The following is a 17,816-nucleotide window of genomic DNA, read 5'->3' as shown; positions in this document are numbered from 1 at the left end:
TAAGAAAATTTTTATTGTCATTATACAATTTTACAATCATACAACAAAATTGCTAAGTCAGATTGAGAGTTGGTGAGGGTGCTGCACCCTGAGCATGCTTGTCACTGTTGGCCAACATGACCAAAGTGGTCCTTACATGCATGTTTTTCACGATGTTGGGGGGAAACTGGAGTACCCGGAGAAAACCCATTCAGACACGGAGAGAACATGCAAACTCTACACAGAAAGGCCATGTTGTAGATGCTGGGGTTGGAACCCATGACCTTTTTGCTGTGAGGCAACAGTGCTAACCATTACATCACTGTGCCGCCTGAGCCTATGAAGGTTCTGTAAATATTGTCTTACAAAAATAAAGAGAAAGGAGTCACAGGATAATTCAAACATGTTGGTAGAGTGGCTTCACTTTTGCTTTCATATTGAATATATTTTAGTTCTTTTAAGTACAAAACTCATTGAATTTGGTTTTCTGGGTGATTCTGCTGCCATTACTACAGAAACTCAGTGGTTAAACTGAGCTGTAGTACATTAAATATTTCTTCACACCCCTTGTGGTTCTGAAACAGAAATTATTTTGTAACTGTCGTTTGCAAATTAATTGAAAACTGATAATTATTCCTAAAGTGAACTTATCCAAGCACCAGATTGATGTACTTTCTCCGCGATGTAATCTCTAGCTTTCACCTGCTGTTAGTAACACAAACAGCTGTGTTAGTTGTGTTTGTGAGTGACAGGCTCCATAGGGGCAACACTTTTCTCTCCTTTCGTGATGAAGTCACAAACCTTTGACTTTCCCTCAGAAAGCTACACAGTGAAAGTACAGTGGAACTACACACTCATTCAAACCTCAGAGGAGCTCAAACTGATCAATTTTCTGCGCACTATATACTGTATAAGAATTTAAGACCTCAAGGAAGAAAGTGCACCACTTTTTCATGAAAAAAAGAACAGGCCTCTGCTGCTTAGCCATCACATGACTGTAATATGTAGCTTTTTAAAAAAAATTGCTGAACCTCCTTTATTGAGACCAGTTTTGTTCAATCATTACTTTTCATAATACCATAAGGCTATCTGTGTTGTACAACAGGACACCAAGGTGTGACATAAATTGCATGAACAATGTTAATACTGAAAAGGGATGTGCCTGTGCACAGTTTCATTTCTCCTCATTCAGTAAATGCTTGTGTGCAAGGTCGGTTACTCCTGTGTGCAGCTTATCACTAGAAAGTGTGTCGCTGCACAGCTTCTATCTACAGCGATCAAGGTCACAGAAAGGCCCAGTGCCAGGAGAGACAGAGGAGTCGCCTGTGGGATAAAACATAGCTGAGGTGCCCAATAGAGGGAACCTATATTATGTCCCTAACATTTAAATGTAGCCTCTACGTTTGCTCTTATCGGTAAATAGGTTCAGGATTTGAAGATTACAATGTGGTCACTTGTTGACCATTTAATATCTAAACCTTTTTCTTTTTTACCTCGAGCAACAATAATAATACTTCTGCTTTGGACATCATTTGTTTCCTTCCTCCTCCTCCCTTTGGATTTCTGGGACATGATGTAAAAATGTCAGAAATACAGAAAAGAACACCTTGCTCTTACTGGAAGGAAGGCACGCTTCTACCAGCAGAATGAGAAAATCAGTTAGTGTCACTCCAAGGAATCTTAAAGTGAAGTACGGCAGAACCAAACCGATGTGTGTAGGAAGTTAAAACAGACAAAAAACAGAAAAGACTCTGGTTCAGGTTTTTTACATCATGACTCCAAAGTCGAGGCAGTGAGAATGAAAAAGGGGGAGACGGAGAGAGGAGTTTGAGGAGAGGCCACATGTCGAGGCAAAGAGAGAAAGAAGCAGCGGGACAGAAGGGCAGGTGCAGTATGGAGTGTGATGTGTGTGTGTGTGAAGTGTGATGAGTCTTTCGCTTCGAGAGCACTGACCTATTCAAGCTGATATGAGCTCCAGAGCAGACACAAGACTCAATCCTTCACACACTCATGCTACATCATATCACAACAGTAACACATACGCAACAGAAATCACACTTTGTGGGTTGCTGTCTCTGTGACGACCTATTTTTGGACAGGCCTCGCGTTGATCAAGGGCTGCTGTTTGGGGAGACTTCCGTTAAAACGGTTTTAACCCAATAGGGTAAACCTTTGTTGTGTTTTTCAGCCTAATGTGGACCTAATATGCAAACTTCAGAAAATGGACTCCAGAAAGTAATCTTTGAAAAGCATGACCATTTTGTTCCATTTGTTAATGCAACCAAAATGCAACTCTTGGAAATACAGCACTGCAAACATTTGTTTGTACTGCGGACTTGAGGTTTTTCTACGGTCCTTCAGTGTAAATTTCTTGAAACATTACTGTGACCTTGTGTTTCATTTTTATGGGGGGGGTGCTTTACTTACGGTAATATGCAAAGCATCAAGCATAAACTTGTTCTGTTGCCTTGGTATTTAAAGCCGAGAGAATAAAAAACAGACTCAGAAAAACATCTTCGAAGTGATGGTGGTGGATGTGTTGCAATTCAAGACCCTGACTAAATAGTAATGTAATAGTGATTAAGTAGAAGGCATATATTTGAGCTCTATGTAATTAATATGGCTAATGATCAGGGCATCCATATTTTTTTCCCAAATTGATCATAAACCTACATGAATATTTGAGCGTTTTGTGTTGACAGTGTCCTCACGAGCGCTTCAGCACCAACATTTCAGTGTTTGAGTGTGTCTTCACACAGCGTACACACTGACAGCTTGACAGCTGAGATTCCTCAGACTTGTTTAACATCTATACATAGTGCAACAACAGGTGCAGCAACATTTACACACACAAGCACAAACACCATACACAGATGATTAAGTCTCTAAGTTTTTGTTTCTGCTTATCTTAAAAGTCAGTGAAGTTAGTCTGACAGCAGTGAGCTGGCATGGGGGAGGATTTCTTCCATGTATTTATTATTCCTTCTTCCGTGATCATCGTGTTTGACTATCCATATCAAAACCATTTATTAAAGGATTTCATTAAATTTGTGCTGTGGTGACTTTTAATTTGTATATTTTGTCATTTCTACAAATGTGTATATTGATATGTTAATGAATTTAAAAAGGAGAAAATAAGATTTAAACATCATAACGAAATTACAAAAATTATTATCAATTGCGGTTTGCCAACATTGGCATTTGTGGAAGTTTCCATTTCATTACAACTTGCCTTGACAGGTAATTTGATGTAATTTGCTGATGACTGCATTTTGCACCAGCTCGTGTATCTGTTTGTCTGTTGTAAAATTTTCAGAATGTCATTGAGGTCACATAGTAGTGACAACACTATCTGTATCCCTAATCTCTGTAAAGCCATGCTGAACATCAAAATATTAAACAATATTTTAATCCATATAAAGCAGAAAGAAATCAGACGGATTAGAGCAATCAGTGTGCAAAGTCATGCTTCCCTGATTTAGGTACTCAAAAGGAGCAGAAGTAATTAAAAAAAGAAGAAGAAAGAAAATCAGTCAACAAAAAGTGTCGATATTCTGTGCAACAGACTTTTTAAAAGCTGTTCTATAAATTGGTTTGTGATGAGCCATTTCAATGTGTAAAACAAATTTTCTCACTGGGGATGAATGAAACATCTATAAAAAGATTCAAAAAGTATCTAGGGATTTCCCAGCAGCTGATATCATAATCAAGTGCCCACATGAAAAGGATAATGTCAGTGCACAACAACAAACACTGCACTAGTGGCCAGTTTCTCTCCCCTCCACTTGCTGGCATTACAAACCATTCACCTTAACAAAAACAAACAAATGGTTTATCGTGTCCTCACACCCACCACATTTAAACTATGCAAATAACATGTAAACGTGTTTTCACGTTAAAATGGGAAGACCAGAAGCTTTTATTGTTGCAAGTGCTTCATAAGGAGTCTGTGGATGAAGTGCTGCACAGCAGCATTCAAGTGTCAACTTGTCACGATTATTGTCTCGAGGCTTCAATGTGAACGTGGGCAGGCTGTTTGGTAGATGAGTGGTGAAGAGAGTGCACAATGTCAAGGTCTAAAGGCTGTGTAGCAAGGCCCTGATCAGTCTAAAGCTGCTAGCAATTGGCACTTTTACATCAAAATAAGATATATTAGTTGAATTTGTCACACATTACTGCCCCTACCCAGGAGGTTATGTTTTCACATGTGCCGGTTTCCTTGTCGGATTTCCAGGAAGATTACGCAAAAACAGCTTGAGGGATTTCCATGAAACTTGTGGGAGAATGGAAATTATATACAGTAATGACAGGCTTCGTAAAACTGTTGCAGATCTAGATAAAGGACTAAATTCATTTTTACCCCAAGTTAATCAACATTTTTTTTTTACTTCTCATGACTCATTATAACAAACATAAATCAGGCTTATTTAGGAGATTACGAGCATGCACTTGGTGTGATCTAAATCCACATCCGCACGTTTCCACATTTGCTATTGCAAATCAGGAAATCGTAAATTGTAATTGCCGGCCTATGATTTCTATTGTGAATAAGGGCTGATTGACTGCAGGGCCTTGGCAGAGGTATTAGGTCTTTTGACTGCCATTCCCCCCGGTGACCTCACCGGGGGGAATGTAGAGGAACGTATCGGCCTGTGAAAACAAGCATTAAGGAGTGTACGTCTCTTACATTCCACAGAGAGAGTGACAGGGTACATCCATGGTCGATCCTGTGTCCTCTGGTTGACCTTGCAGGTCACCTCTCTGCCATTGTCTGCCGGCGTGGGATCCAGCCGATACTCGCTGCGGACTGTCACCGTGCCATCCGGCCCATTAGTCATGCTGGTTGAGTGGTTGCCTTCGACTGATGCCAGCCAAGTGATGGTGGCTGCTGGTTTGCCGTCTGCCGCCTCACATTGGGCCACAACCACTGACTTGGATCCAGCCCGGACGGTTAAAACTTTGGCTGAGTTTTTTGGCTTAGCTAGAAGGGTGGAGGTAGAAAAAACAACAACATTAGAACGAGAGTAAAAAAGAGAATGATAGATGCACAGCAACACGATTTTAAAGTAAGCAGAGAAGAGAGAAGGAAAGGGAAAGTGAAACATTTTAAGAATTCAAAAAGAACACAAGGAAAGGTGAGAGGAAGAAAAACTGTACAAAGAAAATGGAAGCAGAAAAAGAAAGACTAAAAAAATAAAGGCTGATGAAACAAAACATCAAATGTCAGGCAAGGGAGGAAAACAGGGAGGGCTGGGAGAGAATAGAGGAGGTTCATGGGGTTTGTTGTGCAAATACATCATGGCATCCAACTGTGTTCCTACTGCAGTGTGACCTTAGGCCACTCATTATCAACAGAGACAGAAAGCACAGCAGGATCCCAAAAAAGACTTGCAATAGACATTAAGGCCCCGTCCACACGATGACGGATTTTTTTGAAAACGCAACTTTTTAAAAACGCATCGAAAATGATTCGCGTCCACACGACAGCGTTTTCAAAAAAATCTCCGTCCACACGTAAACGCAACAGTGCATTTTCGAAGACGGCTATAAGCATGCCAAACCATGTGGTGGCAGTATTGAGTCAAATTTTATCCAATACGAATCCTCCGTGTTTTGTTGCCACAACACATGGGCCCATAAATATGACGTCAGAGGTTTTTGTCGCAGGCAAGACGTCAGCGTTTTTAAAAAGTTGCGGATACACCGTCCACACGACAACGCAGACCCAGCGTTTTTAAAAAAATCCACCTAGGCCAGCATTTTCGAAAAGTTGTGTTTTCGTTCGGGATATCTGCGTTGTCGTGTGGATGGAAGGCGTAAACGCAACAAAAAAGTTGTGTTTTAAAAAAGTACTGGCATCGTGTGAACGGGGCTTAAGTGCTTAAAATAATTTCAAATCCAATTACTATATGAAGATGCATGATGACATGTTCTTAAACCAAAGTCATAGCTCAACACTCATATACTTGTGACAAGGATGTAATCTGGTCATTTAAATGGTCATTTCTGTTACAACACTACAATTTTGACATCAACAAATAGTCCTCGGATGAGCATCATAATGGGTTATTGTTGCCGGTCGTTCGTCCATTCTAGAAATAGAAAAAATACCAACAATTACCAGCCGCTTACAGCATCTATATGCTAAACATTTGTTTTCATTTTCACATCACATTAGTTCCAAAAAAACAAAACGAAAGCGGATTTACAGACAAGCAATTTTCTATGAAAATGCAATTTTTTTCCAAAGACAAATCCAGCCTCTAACACACTGTTAATCTGTAAATGTCAGTGAATTCATTCATTCAAGCATTGCAATTGATGTTTTAATGATAGGGTCTTCTTAAATGTATTTAACAGTGTTTGGGGGACTAAATTCCAGGGCACATATTATTTAAAACACATTTTTTTCTGGTTTCTCCATATATACAGTATCATGGTCCTCCCTAACCCTACCGACTCCTGGCATGAGGAAAACAAATGAGTCCTGCATCAACTGTTCAACCCACAAACTCGTGAAATGGTCCTGAGACATAAGGATCATGGTGTAGGCAGAGTTGGATGTCTGACAGCTGTGTGACATTGATTAAAAATAGTAGAATATTGGACCTTTAAAGGCCTCAAATTAGTGAGCCTCTATTGCAACATAGAGGCACAGTCATTTGCAAACAAACATAAAACAAAGAATAAACAAGGCAGTCACAGACTGCAACATCCCGCGACAACCCTGAATTCAAGATTTTACCCTGACTTACTTGTATAGGTCAAACACCATAGCTAGTGCTCTGAACTACTGTCATTGATCAAAGCACTAGCTTTGATCTATGGTCTTACTGACACTGGCCTTCTTCCTTGTCTTTATATTTTATCCGGTTCCTGAGTGTACAAAAGTTGAAATTTGACCATGACCTAGTTTTTTCAAGGTCAAGTTCATCATTTCGTCCCCTTTGCCACCCAAGTAATTTGCCTGTTGATTTTTCATCTTTCTATCTGCAACGGCTGCAAAGATATTTGGTGGACATACTAACAAACAGATGAATGAACGGAAGAACACACGAAAACTGACAATACATCAACGCTTTGAAGCGGGATGTAATAATCAGCCAACACCTAAAAATGAGTTGTATAGGTTTAGCTTCTGCATTACAACAATGTAAAATTCTTCAAATTAAGTCTCATACCTCTTTCTCTGTTTAACGTGTTCATTAATTATATGTGTCCACCCTTGTCAATGATTATCTTAAAGGAAACATAGTTCAGCAATCTTGACCATGTCACAGTGACTTTTGATCCTGTCTTACTTCAGCCATCAATGGTGCCCATCAGCAGCAGACTCACAGTATTACAACAGAATTAGATTAAAAAATCAGCTTATTATTTAATGTTGTTCTATGATTGTGTTTACTTGGTTTCTGCACCACACCTTTATCATGTGATAATTTGTCTATACTATTTTATTATTAATGGTTTGATCAATATCACATGATATCAACCATAGGAATTTTAAAATTTAAACATACATCACAGTTTATAAGCTATGTTGCACCATATGCTTGTACTCGTGCTTGTTCTCTGGATGAACTATTGCATGAGGAGCAAATGTTTGCTGACAATTAAGTGGCAGAAAATAAACATTTATGTGCTTATTCTCAATAAATTGCATGACGATGCTGCCTCATAATACAGCATTTCACACCCAGTTGACGCTGTGATCAGCAACATGCAGGGAGGTGAGAAGGAAGACAGGGTTTAAGCTTCTCTCTCTAGCTTTCTTCTTATTCTTCATAAAGAAATCTGACACTTTCTATCATAACAACCAAGTGAGACACTGGGCCTATTTCACAAAGGCTGGGTTAACATACCCTGAGGTAAACCTGTGGTTCTGGGTAGCTTTACCCTGAACTTGGAAAAACCAGGGATTTCGGTTTCACAAATGCGGTTCAGGGTTAGTTTTTCTAACCCAGAGTAAGTTGACCCGCAGTTTAACAAACCCAACTTGAAAAAAAGCCATCATCAATGGAGCCCCGATTCATCAATTCAGCATGACGACGGATGAGACGTGCACCGCAACGCTTTACGGAAGTCGGAGTACAGACTTTAATTTATGAATATAAAGACTTTGAGGAAATTTCCAGAAGAAAGAGAATAGCGTTGCAGCTGCAAAGAAGTGCGAGATGTCGTGGGAGTGAATTGCTGCTCAAGTCGATTAGTAAGTTCTAAGTCCATTGCACTCGCAGTAAAAATATGGCTTCAATACGGTTAACGGCTTCAAGAATAGTTTATTAATTTATTTTATTTAGGTCCGATCCAGTGGGGGGAGAAGGGCACGTCAGCAGCTGAGAATGAAAATAAAAACATCATTCACACATGTCAGACTTCTGCATCATCTCGTTATGGATCCTCCTCATCCTCATTATGTTTGATATTGTACAGTAAATATTAAGTGGACGATTGACTATTCAATTGCTTTATCGCCAAAATAATACTCTTTTCACGCACATAAGTGCATCATCTATATCAGGTTCTGTTAAATAATGAAATACATTAAAATGTTTCATTGTTGTGTAAATAAAACAGTAAATCGACATATTCAAGTTACAAAAACAGTTGAGAAGGATATTCACACCATTGTGTACACCTATAATATATAAGAACTGAAATCAAGAGTTTGATACAGTAGCTCGTTTGATACAGTAATAGCCAAAACAGCTTTAGTTCTTACACATGATACACACAGGAGTTAATATTGATGAAATTAACAAGAAATTAAAGAAAACAAAGGTGGTCTAATATTTTATGTTGCTGATTGTTGATTGTTCTCTTCCCATTGCTTCACATTCTGGTGGAATAGAGTGTGACATTTATCCGCTACTGAAGCAGTAACAGATTCTCATCCCTTTTTAACAGAGCATGGATGGACAGTAGCAGAAGGGTCCCAACTGCACAGACTATCACAGTGAAATAGACGCTCAGTGACCACCAGCGGTTCATTCTGTGGAATTCATATGTAACTATGTTTTATTGTGTGACATTTATCCGCTACTGAAGCAGTAACAGATTCTCATCCCTTTTTAACAGAGCATGGATGGACAGTAGCAGAAGGGTCCCAACTGCACAGACTATCACAGTGAAATAGACGCTCAGTGACCACCAGCGGTTCATTCTGTGGAATTCATATGTAACTATGTTTTATTGTTCTCCTCATGTACTGTATTCCCATCTATCTGCTAAAGAGGTTTATAGAATTCACTTTCTAAAGAAATACTGAAAATAGAAATGCTTTACTAGGACCTCCAGATTAGGAGGACAGATCTGGACATAGAAATACTGGACCACAAGTTAGAGGTGGGTAATGGTCACAGGTGAATCATGTTAACTATTAGAATGTTAAGTATTGTAACAATACAAAAACTAACTTTGTATTTGTCAGAAATAAAGATTACCACAGGAAATGCGTATTGTATGTTTTTATTGCCCGCTGTGATGGTGGTGATGGTGACTGAAATTATTCTGGCAGATAGTGTCTGGCACCGCTCTGACGTCCTGGATAGCAGGAATCATCCTGAGGTTACGACACCTCAGGATGATTCCTGCTATCCAGGATGCTCTCTCCTGTAATGTATAGTGTATTCATTAGAGTGGACTACACAATGAAGACAAGCAAATTACTGTGCAAATCTTTAGGTTACTGACCACATTACAGTCTGCTGCTCAGGTAAGAACATATATCCAAGAGTCAGGAACAGACCCAGACCTCCACGTCAGAAATGTAGTCTGCAGCATCACATGATCTGGACAGATGTTTGTCTATGATGCAGTCTTTAACAAGTTGAAACTATGTTCAGTCTACATGTACCTAAATGGGAATGTGGGTACCATCTGTGCAGCCAATTACATTGGGAAATCCTAAAAGAAATTAAAGTTAATAATCCAATTCTGAGGTTATAGCACAATGTCATTAACAGAATATCATTTGAAATTCATTTATCAGATTTCTACATTATTCACCTGCAATCATGTGGAACTCCTCCTTGATGATTGTGATGGGTTTATCTCCAGGGAAATAGAAAAACTGGGGTACAAGTTTCAAGGCGAGCTGCACTGAGCATCTCTCACATTGTATAGAAAAACTACAGTTTGCATATATAAAAAAAACAACAACAACTGACCGGACCACTACCTACACACAGCACTGCTGCAGATGTGAGGATGGATCGGTACCGAGCAGTATGATCGGTACCGATCATAAAGAGAACTGTCCGACAGGATATGACAGGACATCTGAACGCGATACAAAAAAAATTAAAATCTCTGTGAATTAATGCGGAAACTCCACATCAAGGGGCTCCTCATTAAACGGACATGACATGTTCACCTCTGAAATACTTAGGTCAAACTCTCCGTCCGACAGAACCAGGAAATGAAGCCTCACAAGCGGCGGTGGAAGGGGGCAGAGTCACAGGAAACCCTGGGTTTGTGGAATAAAACCTGCTCCCGACCAGACTATGTTCAGAGAGTCTGTTACTGCGGTAAGAAACCCAGAGGTTCAGTTCACCTCGCGTCATGAAACAGGTCAGGGTTACTGCTCTAACTCTGGGTTAAGTTACCCCCCTTTGTGAAAATGAAAGTCCTGGTTTTCCCTGATTTCACGGTGAACTCCCCCTGGTTGTCCACTAAACCTGCTTTGTGAACGGCCCCACGTCACAAAGCGGGGCTAACGACCCCCAAGTACAACCTGTGGTTCTGGGTTGCTTTACCCTGAACTTGGAAACCCAGGGTTTTCGGTTTCACAAGTGCTTCTCTGGGTTAGTTTTGTAACCCAGGGTAAGTTGACCTGCAGTTAAACAGACGCAACGCCACTTTAAAAAGCCATCATCAATGGAGCCCAGATTCGACGAGTCACCATGACGACGGACGAGACGTGCTCCGTGTTCCTTCACGCAGCCAAAGTACAGATTGTAATCTACGTGTATGAAGACTTTGAGGACATATTATGAAAAGACGAACAGCGTTGGAGCTGTAAAGAAGAGAGAGATGACTTGAAACTGCTGCTCAAGTCGATGTGTCCGTCTAAACGTAGTCCGTTGGACTCACGGTAAAATTACAGCGTAAACGGCTTGAATAATAGTTTATTAAAATATTTTCTTAGTGCAATCCAGCGGAGGAGAAGCGCAAATGTCAACAGCTGAGAACGAAGTTTAAAAACATCGTTCACACAGGTCAGACTTCTGCATCATCTCATTAGGGATCCTCATCTTCCTCATTATGACATTGTACAGTAAATAATAAGTGGACTTTCGGCTTTTTTTTTTTCTTTTCCGCGGTGCACTGGCGTCGTGCCCGGAGTGTCCCCCACCTCACGCCCTATGCAGCCGAGATAGGCTCCGGCTCCCCGTGACCCGCTGCGGCGGATATAGCGGTGGTAATCTGAAAGTGACTGACTGACTGACTTTCTGCTTTTCAGTTGTTTTATCACCAACAGAATGCTCTTGTCACACACATAAATGTGCTCTCATCTATAGGCATTCCATGTTTAATTCTCTGTGTCTTTTAGTCAAATAATACATAATTGATAAAAAGAAAAAGAAATTAACAGGAAATTGAAGATAAGAAAGGTGGTCAAATATTTTCTCGTACCGATTGTTCCTATTGCTTAACATTCTGATGCAATTCAGAGTGACATTTAGCCTCCACTGAAGGATCAACACTTTCTCATCGTTTTTTAACAGAGCAAGCTGGACAGTCCGTCAAATCCTATGTACAGATAGACGCTCAGTGAACACCAGCGGTTAATTCAGTGGAATTCATATGCAACTGTATGTTTTGATGTCCTCCTCATGTATTTCCAGCTATTTGTTAAATAAATTTATCCAATTCACTTTCTATGAAATACAGAGAAGAGATTAAAAATGGTTTCTTTGGACCTCCATATTAGGGGGGCAGATTTGAACATACAAATACAAAGTTAGAGGTGGGTGTTGTTCACAAGTGAATCATGTTGAATATTAGAATGTTCACCACTAAAATGATCTAAGAAATAACTTTGTATTTGTAAGTAATAAAGACGACCAAATGAAATGTATATTGTAGGTTTTTATTGCCCGCTGTGGTGATGGTGAGTCACACAGACTCTGAAGTGATTCTGGCAGATGGTGTCACTACTCTGTCACCCAGGATAGCTGGCAGGTGGACGGGGTCATCATCGGGGTGTTCAGTTTGTCGGGTAGGGTGCTGTTCTCCTCTGAAAGTGGCAATACTATGAAGAACAGAACTGCATCACAGGTCCTCTCAGGAATCATCCTGAGGTGTCATAGACACTGGAAACGGCCTTTCAGCAGCCTATGGTCATCTCCACCCGGGCTCTCGTCCTGCAGTGAACCCATTTGAAGTTCTGTTGGAGGCCTGGGTTGGTAAGGGTAAGGGGTCAGCAGCCTCGGTCGGCATGGGTAAACCCTGTCCCCCAGAAAACAACCATCAGACTCTACAGTGATGGAAAGTAGATTCATTAGAGTGGATTAAACGATGGAGACAAGTGAATTATTGTGCTAATCTTTAGTTACTGCAATAGCCTGTTGCTCAGGTGAGACTTATACACCTCTGAGTCAGGAACCGATCAGGATCACTCCATCTGCACATCAGTATGCTATGCTTGCTCTGGAGGGTTCTGTTGGGTGTCTGTCTGTTAAAGCTCTTTGAAACGTCTGCTGAAGTGATTAGGCACTATATAAATAAAGGTGGAAAATGTAGTTTGCAGCATCAGATGTGATCTGGACAGATGTTAGTTTATCTATAATGCAGTCTTTAACGTGTAGAAACAGTAGTCAATGTACTTGCACCTGCATATATTTGCTGTGAATGGACATCCTCTTCACATCATCACCTTCATTATGTGAGGGATCCTTGATGGGAATATGGGTACCATCTGTGGCAGCAAATTACATTGGGACATCAGAAAGAAATTAATGTCTGGGATTGCAGCACAATATCATTAAGAGAACATACTTTAAAATAAATTAATCAGATTTCTACATCATTCACCTGCAATCCTGTGGAGCTCCTCCTTGATGATTCTGACGGTTTTCTCTCCAAGGAAAAATAGAAAAACTGGGGTGAAAGTTTCAAGGCGAGGCGCACTGAGCATCTCTCACATTACATAGGAAAATTACCGTTTGCAAATAAAAACTGAAAAACTGAACGGAGTGCTACACACAGCGCTGCTGCAGATGTGACGATGGCTGTGTGTGTGTGTACCGATCAGTATAATCGGTACCGATCATAAAGAGAACTGTCTGGATATGACGGGACATCTTAACGCGATACAAATATATTTAATTCTCTGTGAATGAATGCAGAAACTCCATCAAGGGGCTCCACGTCAAACAGACATGACATGTTTGTCTCTAAAATACCTCTAAAATACAGTTATTTATTAAACCTTACTTCGGTAAAACTCTCCGTCCGACAGAACCAGGAAATGAAATGAAGCCGAAATTCTAAGTTCCCCATCCAGAAGATTCTCCTCAACTGAACTATGCCTTTAGATCTAGCCTAACCTAGGACGATGGGAAGGAAAAGGGAGGCATTAGCAGAACTCTACTGGGTATGACCTTATAGAAATATGCTTGATTTTCGGACAAGCATATGAACACAAGGTCATATAGGGTGAGGATGAATTTCAGCAATGTGCTCGGTAGACTCTGTTGTATTCTCACAATACTGTTTGATAGACCCACCTTGAGCCTCCTGAATCAGATGCTCCTCAATCAGTTCAGGCGACATTCCAACACCCTGGACTAAATTTTTATACAGGGTTGAGTAGTGTAACACAATTGTAATTGAAATACAGGCGGATTAATGTCATTGTGACCACATCACTACTACAATGGAGACCCCAAGTATAACCAACTCAGACTGGCCAACCTCACAGGAATTAAGTCTTTCCATATTGTTTCACCAACGAGAATAGGAATATACACAGAGAGAGAGAAAGAGAGAGAGAGAGATGGATGGATGGATCGATTAAACGTGCAGGAAATAAAGTCTGGAGAGAAACCAAAAGTTTACAAGAGTTGTAGAACTAAACATAAAAATGTGTAACAACATAGAAAAAATTGGTTGGATATAATTGATTTTGTCAAAATGGGAGTGTTTTTGTATTGTGTTTCATGACTTTGGATCCAGCTGAGCCCACCGCTACTTCTCACGTCAGTCTGAGAAATTCAAAGTACCAATTAATTGGAAGACAAGCAGGATGCCTTATTAACACAGCTAAATAAACACTCCAGCCCCCCCCCCCCCTTTTTTTTTTTAATCGGAGCATCAATAAGCTGAAAACCAGACGGTGACAGGAAAACTGACAATCACATTAATGTTTCCAAACACTGGTAACTGCATGAGGTGTCTTTGATTTCTTAAAACAACACGTAAAAATCCTTCATTAATATTCAAATTGCATAAGGATAAGTGTTTAGTGAAGGATTGTGTATTTTTTTTGTCACTGAAGCATTGAAAGAGTTTCAAAAGCCTACATTTGTAGATGACAATATTGAGTTAAGATTTGCACTTAAAAGGTAATTAGATAACACTAAAAATACTACATTTCGTTATGAGCTTCTTGCTTGCTCACCTTCAGACAGACACTTACTGCTGCACACAGTCCCTGAAGCTATTAGAGTCTTCAGCAAGAAAATGCTTGCACTAACCTGAACCTGAGACAGTCTATCTTTCCACCTTGGCAGTAGTTACTGAACATGACTTGAGACTGGAAGGTTGCCAGTGTGAATCATAAATAAGTTGCAGTATCCACAAAGTTGAAAGATTTGTGACCAACTGTGAAGCCAGCAGTTGCTGAATTTAAAGACTGTTTACACAGGACTGCTGACATAGTCTCAGAGTTTTGTTGAAACCAATAAAGTGAATAGGCTCAAATTCTACAGTGGGACTAAAGTGATAACCTAAAGCAATCAGGCTTCAAACACACAGTTTTACCTTGATTCTGTGTTGACCTAAATAAGACCCAAACAACACAGTGGCTTTTAAAAGACCAACCACTACCTTGATTTGAAGCAGTATACAAGGGCTGCAGATACTTTACATGTACAGTACAGGCCATTTTCTTATTCACGTGCATTTTCTTATTTTCAAGACTATTTACATGTAAATTCCCACATAAGGCATCAAAACTATTAATTAACACGTGGAGTTACGTACCTAACAAAATAAGGTGAAATAACTGAAAATATGTAGCCCCCCTTTGCTCTGATTAATGCTTTGCCCACTCTTGAAATTCTGTCGCAGAGTTTCAAGAGGTAGTCACCTGAAATTGTTTTCCAGCAATCTTGAAGGAGTTCCCACAAGTGTTTAACTATTGTTGGCCCCTTTGCCTTTCACTCTGTGGTCCAGCTCATCCCAAACCACGTCGATCGGGCTGAGGCCCTGTGACGGTGGAGGCCAGGTCATGTGGGGGCGGCAGTGGCTCAGTGGTAAAGCAGGCTGTAGAGCAGGTCGTCCTATGATTTAAGATCGGCGGTTCGATTCCCGCTCCCGCCCCCCCCAAAATATACCCGGAGGTGAGCTGACAGTGGGAGGCATCAGCTCATCTCCGGAGCACTGCCGAGGCACCCTTGAGCAAGGTGCCGTCCCCTTTACAAATTGCTCATTTGAGGCGCACCAAGAAGGAGCTGCCTGCCACTCTACCTCCCCTGCATGCCTACAGGCCCCTTTGTGTGTGTGTGTGATACAGGGGCCTGTACTCACATATATGTATGCATGCGTTTGTAATCAGTAGCTAGAGTGTGCTTTCTTAATTTCCCTTTGGGGATCAAACCAGTATATAAAATTAAATTAAAAAAAATGTGCCGCAGCTCTATATCACTCTCTTTATGGTCCTCACATAGCTTGGAGGTGTGTTTGGGATCAGTGTCCTGTTGGAAAATAAATGATGGTCCGTCTAAACACAATCTGGATGGGACAGCATTCCGCTGCTGCATGCTGTGATAGCCATGCTGGTTCAGCGTCCACTCCATTTTGAAGAAATCCCTAACAGCAAAAACCCCCCGACACCATCACGCCTCCTCCTCAATGCTTCACAGTGGGAACCAGGAATTTGGAATCCATCCGTTGACCTTTTCTGCATTTCATAACAGTTGGAACCAAAGATCTCAAATTTGGACTCATCAGAACAAAGCACATATTTCCACTGGTCTAATGTCCATTCCTTGCGTGTTCTTAGCCCAAACAAATATCTTTTGCTATTTGTCTCTCCTTAGGAATGGTTTCCTAGCAGCTTTTTTGACCGGGAAGGTCTTACTCACACAGTCTCCTTATAACAATTGTTCTAGAGATGTGTCTGATGCTAGAACTCTGTGTGACATTCATCTTGTGTGTGATCTGAGCTGCTGTTAACTTGTGATTTCTGAGGCTGGTGACTCGAATAAAATTCTCTTCAGAAGCAGAGGTGACTCTTGGTCTTCCTTTCCTAGGTCGATCCTCATGTGTGGCAGTTTTTTGTAGCGCTTAATGATTTTTGCGACTCCATTTAGAGAAAAAAAATTGCAATTTTTTCGGACTGGCTGACTTTCATTTCTTAAAGTAATGATGCCTGCTTGTTTTTCTTTAGGTAGCTGATTGGTTCTTGCCATAATACAAATTTTAACAGTTGTCCAATAGGGCTTTTGGCCTTGCACTAACCTGACTTCTGCACAATACAAATGATGGTCTCAACCCCATTGATAAAGCAAGAAATTCCACTAATAAACCCTGAAAGACATTACTATAAAGTGAAAGCCATTTCAGGTGACCTCTTGAAACTCATTGAGAATGCCAAGAGTGAGCAAAGCAGCAGTCAGAGCAAAGGCTGGCTATTTTGAAGAAACTAGAATATAAAACATGTTTTCAGTTATTTCACCTTTTTTTGTTAAGTACGTAACTCCACTTATGTTCATTCACAGTTTTGATGCCTTCAGTGAGAATCTACAATGTAAATATTCATGAAAATAAGGAAACGCATTGAATGAGAAGGTGTATACAAACTTTTGGCCCATACTGTAGTTAGACGATTAGTTACTTCAATATCACAATTCTTGTATGCACTATATTCACAAAACTCTACATGCACTATTAAGGGTTATGTAAAATTATCCTGCTACAACTTCTTTTATACTTGATGAAAAATGAAAACTTGCCTAATTTTCATTTTCCATCAGTAATCAACATGAGAGGGATATCTTTTTCAATTCATTGTGTTTGTTGCCAGTTGAGGAGACACAGATTTGGAATGTACAGCTACTGTCTCAGTGTCTTATTGGTCCATGGAGGAGAAATATGCAGTGTAATAACTAATTTAAAATTTAAAAAGTTCATTTAAAATTGTCAGCTCATATATAAAAGGCAACATGATTCATTCCGTGCACATAGATTGCTTCAAGTCATTTGGTAAAACTATTTTTTCTGAAAGCTAAACATAATATCATAAAAGTTAAAATAAAAAAAATAAAAAATAAATAATTAATCCCTACATAATGATACTGCTAATGTGCTCACATTGTTGAATTGAACTGATCTGTAATTTATTTTGGGCATCATTACTTTACAGAGTCAAAAGCATTTCAACAGCAATTAGTTCACTTATTTGAGGGATCAAATTTAAATTTTGATTGACTTTTGGTATTCTGTTATTGACATTTAGATGTTACTGCTGTCTATCATACCATTCCCCAGCATCAAATTATTCAGATGATAGGAACCTCACAGACTATCAACCTGATGACATTCTGAAGACTTCCACTTGACCTTCAGACTCTGAAAAAGCTGTTCTGAAATGCTTGAACTTTATAGTT

The 17,816-nt window shown here is 40.0% G+C and overlaps 1 protein-coding gene across 5 annotated transcripts in view; it reads right to left on the bottom strand.

The window, feature by feature from the left end:
* pvrl2l (PVR cell adhesion molecule related 2 like) overlaps positions 1-17,816 on the bottom strand; it is a 296,522-nt gene that overhangs the window by 98,842 nt on the left and 179,864 nt on the right. For all 5 annotated transcript variants that reach the window (XM_068332346.1, XM_068332344.1, XM_068332342.1 and 2 more), the window contains exon 4: positions 4,667-4,960. In XM_068332346.1, coding sequence (XP_068188447.1) covers positions 4,667-4,960 — 294 coding nt within the window. The remainder of the gene's footprint in view (positions 1-4,666; positions 4,961-17,816) is intronic.

The sequence above is a fragment of the Antennarius striatus genome, chromosome 14, assembly GCF_040054535.1.
Source record: "Antennarius striatus isolate MH-2024 chromosome 14, ASM4005453v1, whole genome shotgun sequence".
In the NCBI taxonomy this organism is placed as follows: domain Eukaryota; kingdom Metazoa; phylum Chordata; class Actinopteri; order Lophiiformes; family Antennariidae; genus Antennarius; species Antennarius striatus.
The sequence above is the reverse complement of the archived record's forward strand: the minus strand, read 5'-3'. Positions and strand labels throughout refer to the sequence as shown.